Genomic DNA, 3,496 nt, shown 5'->3' with positions numbered 1-3,496 from the left:
GGATTTACTTTAATTCAGGTGACTGCATTGAGTGTAAGCTGCTTTTATATTTCTTAAAATTTCAATTTAAATAAACGCATGCAGTTTGATAAAATAATATGCTCTTGATTTTCTCTTTTAGGTTGATTTTGAACTAGAGTCATTTTCTGAAAGGAAAGAAGAGGAGAAGGAAGAACTGATGGAATGGTGGAAAATGATGTCAGAAACTTTGAATTTTTAAAAAGGCTTCTAGTTAGCTGCTTTAAGTCTATCTATATAATGTAGTATGATGTAATGTGGTCAATTTTTTTTAGATTTCGTGCAGTTAATACTTAATACTGATTTATTTTTTAATCATTTAAATATTAATCAACATAAATAGGCTCTTAGGTAAAAATATAAGAACTTGATCTATTTCATTCTCTTATATAGTATTCATTTTCCTATATATATTACACAAAAAGTATAGACAAGATTTAAGTAATTTTGCTATCCTAGGCTTAAATGCAATATTCCTGGTATTATTTACAATGCAGAACTTTTTGAGTAATTCCAGCTTTTAAAAATTAGTGGAGTTATTTTACATTGGTGACAGTGTCACATAATGGATGCTATTGAAAAGGTTAACAGATACAGCTCGGAGTTGCGAGCACTCTACTGCAAGGCTTAAATAGTTCAGTAGAAATTGTCATTTTTTTCTTGTGCTGACTAACTATAAGCATGATCTTGTTAATGCATTTTTGATGGGAGGAAAAGATACATATTTACAAAGAGGTTTTATGAAAAGAATAAAAATTGACTTCTCGCTTGTACATATAGGGTCAACACTATTATATTATTTAGTCTGTTAACACTACCTAAAAGTTTAGGGTTTTCTCTTGGTTGTAGATTGGCCCAGAATTACATTCTGAATGAATAAAGGCTTAAAAAAATCCCCAGGCTGTGTATTTTAATTCTCTAAGATGTTTGGTCTAGTGGCTTCTTCTGTATTCCTCCTATACATTTTAAAATTTGTTAAGTGACTGCTGTAAGCAGAGTACTGTAAAGTCTCTATGTATATTATTGTGGCAGGCAAAAGGTTCTGATTTTGGACACAACCTTTAAATAAATGACACACAAATTAATGTTTGGACACAAACTCTAATTAACACGCAAGTTAATTTGTAGTTATGCATTGTGATAAGTAAAATGACAAAAAAGAGTAGGGTACAGAGAGAAAGAATGACAGAGCAACTTCAATTAGACTGGATGAGGGGAGTTAGGGATTGCATCTTAACATAAAAACCTGGAATATTGAGTGGGTATGAGCAATGCAGAGTGCCTGAGGTAGGAGTGTGTGTGTGTGTGTGTGTGTGTGTGTGTGTGTGTGTGTGCGCATGGTGGGGGTGGTATGGTTGATCAATGCTGCAAGTACAAGTTTTGGTTAAAATCGTGCTGGTATCATAATAGGCCCCCAAATAGATCATGGGTTAAACACAGTGGAAGTGTATTTTTTGCTCAGGTACCTGTACTGAACAGAAGAAAGAAAGGTGGTGTCATTTTTCTTCACACAGTCTGAGACTATGTTCTGGGATTCATTCTGACAAGATCTGCCATCTTCTGCACATGTCCACCAAAGCTGCATTGGTGGTCATCTCCCTTGCAGCCAATGGGAAGGGAGAAAAAGCAATGGGGAGAATGTAGAGAGGTTCTTGTGGGCAGGTCTGGGGATGGTATACATTACTTCTCTTCACATCATATTCCCTGGGATTGTACATTCTTTGGCCACAGTAACTGCAAGGGAGTCTGAGAAAGGTAGTCTAGAAGGGCACCCAGGTAGATGAGGAGAAGTGGACTTTGGGGAACATCTAACAGTCTTTGCTAGATAGATGGAATAGCAGGTGCAAAGGCATTGGGGTAGAAAACATGTGGCTTGATGGAGACTAAGGAAGGACAGAATGACAGGAGCAGAAAGATGGGAGAGGTGGGAAGTAAGTCCTAGGAACTTGACAGAGACAAAATCAAGCAGGACCTTATGGATTAGAATGTAGGAGTTAATATTTTCTTCTTAGAATCATTGCATGTTCTTACCCTCGGAAGGGATGTGACCTAACTTATGTTTTAAAGACTATCTGGCTGCTGTGTAGAGACTAGAAGCAAGAATAGAGACCAGTGGCGAAGGTGTTGCAGGGGCTTAAAGAAAGGGTGACTTGGATCAGATCATGGCAGTAGAGATGAGAAGTGGGTGGGGTTTGTGATGTATGTCTACACAGGTAGAATTGACAGGTCTTGAGGGAGAAGCAGCTGTCAATGATGGCACTGTGTTTCTAGTTGAGCAATGGGGTGCATGGCATGTGGCCTATTGGAGAAGCAGCAAATTGGGAAGATGAGAAGAAAAAGATTTTGATACAGAAATTTTTAAACTTCAGATGCCTATGCTCCTGAGAGATACAAGTGGAGGAGCTGGGTATGTGATTGGATATTCTTTGTGTGAAGGTCTAAAAAGAGGTCTAGGCTGGGTGCAGTGGCTCATGCCTGTAATTCCTGGACTTTGGGAGGCTGAGGTGGGCAGATCACCTGAGGTCAGAAGCTGGAGACCAGCCTGGCCAACATGATGAAACCCCATCTCTACTTAAAATACAAAAATTAGCCAGGTGTGGTGGTGCCTGTAATCCCAGTTACTTGGGAGGCTGAGTCTGGAGAATCATTTGAACTTGGGAGGCAGAGGTTGCATTGAGCCTAGATTGTGCCATTGCATTCCATCCTGGTAGATGGAGTGAGAGTATAAATAAATAAATAAATAAATAGAGGTCTAGAATTGGATATGGAGATTTGAGTGTACAGATGGTTTCTGACCTAAAATGGATTGACTTATGGTTGTTTTGAACTTTACAATGTGTTTATCCAAACCTAAACACATCATAAGTTGAGGAACTTCTTGTGCTTATGATAAAGTTCTGCTTTCTATTGAATGTGTATCACTTTAGCACCATTATAGGTTTGAAAAAAATCACAAGTCTAACCATTATAAATTGGGAACCATCTGCTGTGTTGCCAACATTAAATATATTTTTGACTTATAATATTTTTAACTTACAATGGGCTTATTGTGCCATAACCCCATCATAAAATAAGGACTCTCTGTGATTGCCATATACATATGGTGGCCAAATAATTTAATCCTCCAAACCAGGGCGCCTTTGAGAATGAAAGGGGCATGATTGATCATGTCAGGAAAGCAGATATGATCCAGAGTTGTCTGGGGCAAGCCTGGGAAGAGAGTACTCCCCACATAGATGAACTTTAAAGCCACGAGAAGATGTAAAATTGCCTAAGAGAAGCCCACAGAGTGAGAAGAAAAATGAGATTGAAACTGAGCTCTGAAGAGCTTCAAAAATTTTGCTTCTCAAGCTTTAGGTAAGACAGGATAGCCGGGCGCGGTGGCTCACGCCTGTAATCCCAGCACTTTGGGAGGCCGAGGCGGGTGGATCACGAGGTCAAGAGATCGAGACCATCCTGGTCAACATGGTGAAACCCC

The 3,496-nt window shown here is 39.0% G+C and overlaps 1 protein-coding gene across 1 annotated transcript in view; it reads left to right on the top strand.

Annotated features, from left to right (window-relative positions):
* The window catches only part of CPE (carboxypeptidase E), a 133,987-nt gene extending 133,074 nt beyond the window's left edge, over positions 1 to 913 (top strand). The window contains exon 9 of the mRNA XM_017525957.1: positions 122 to 913. Coding sequence (XP_017381446.1) covers positions 122 to 220 — 99 coding nt within the window. The 3' untranslated portion in view covers positions 221 to 913. The remainder of the gene's footprint in view (positions 1 to 121) is intronic.
* The last annotated feature ends 2,583 nt before the right edge of the window (positions 914 to 3,496 follow it).

The sequence above is a fragment of the Cebus imitator genome, unplaced genomic scaffold, assembly GCF_001604975.1.
Source record: "Cebus imitator isolate Cc_AM_T3 unplaced genomic scaffold, Cebus_imitator-1.0 Scaffold40, whole genome shotgun sequence".
NCBI lineage: Eukaryota > Metazoa > Chordata > Mammalia > Primates > Cebidae > Cebus > Cebus imitator.
The sequence above is the reverse complement of the archived record's forward strand: the minus strand, read 5'-3'. Positions and strand labels throughout refer to the sequence as shown.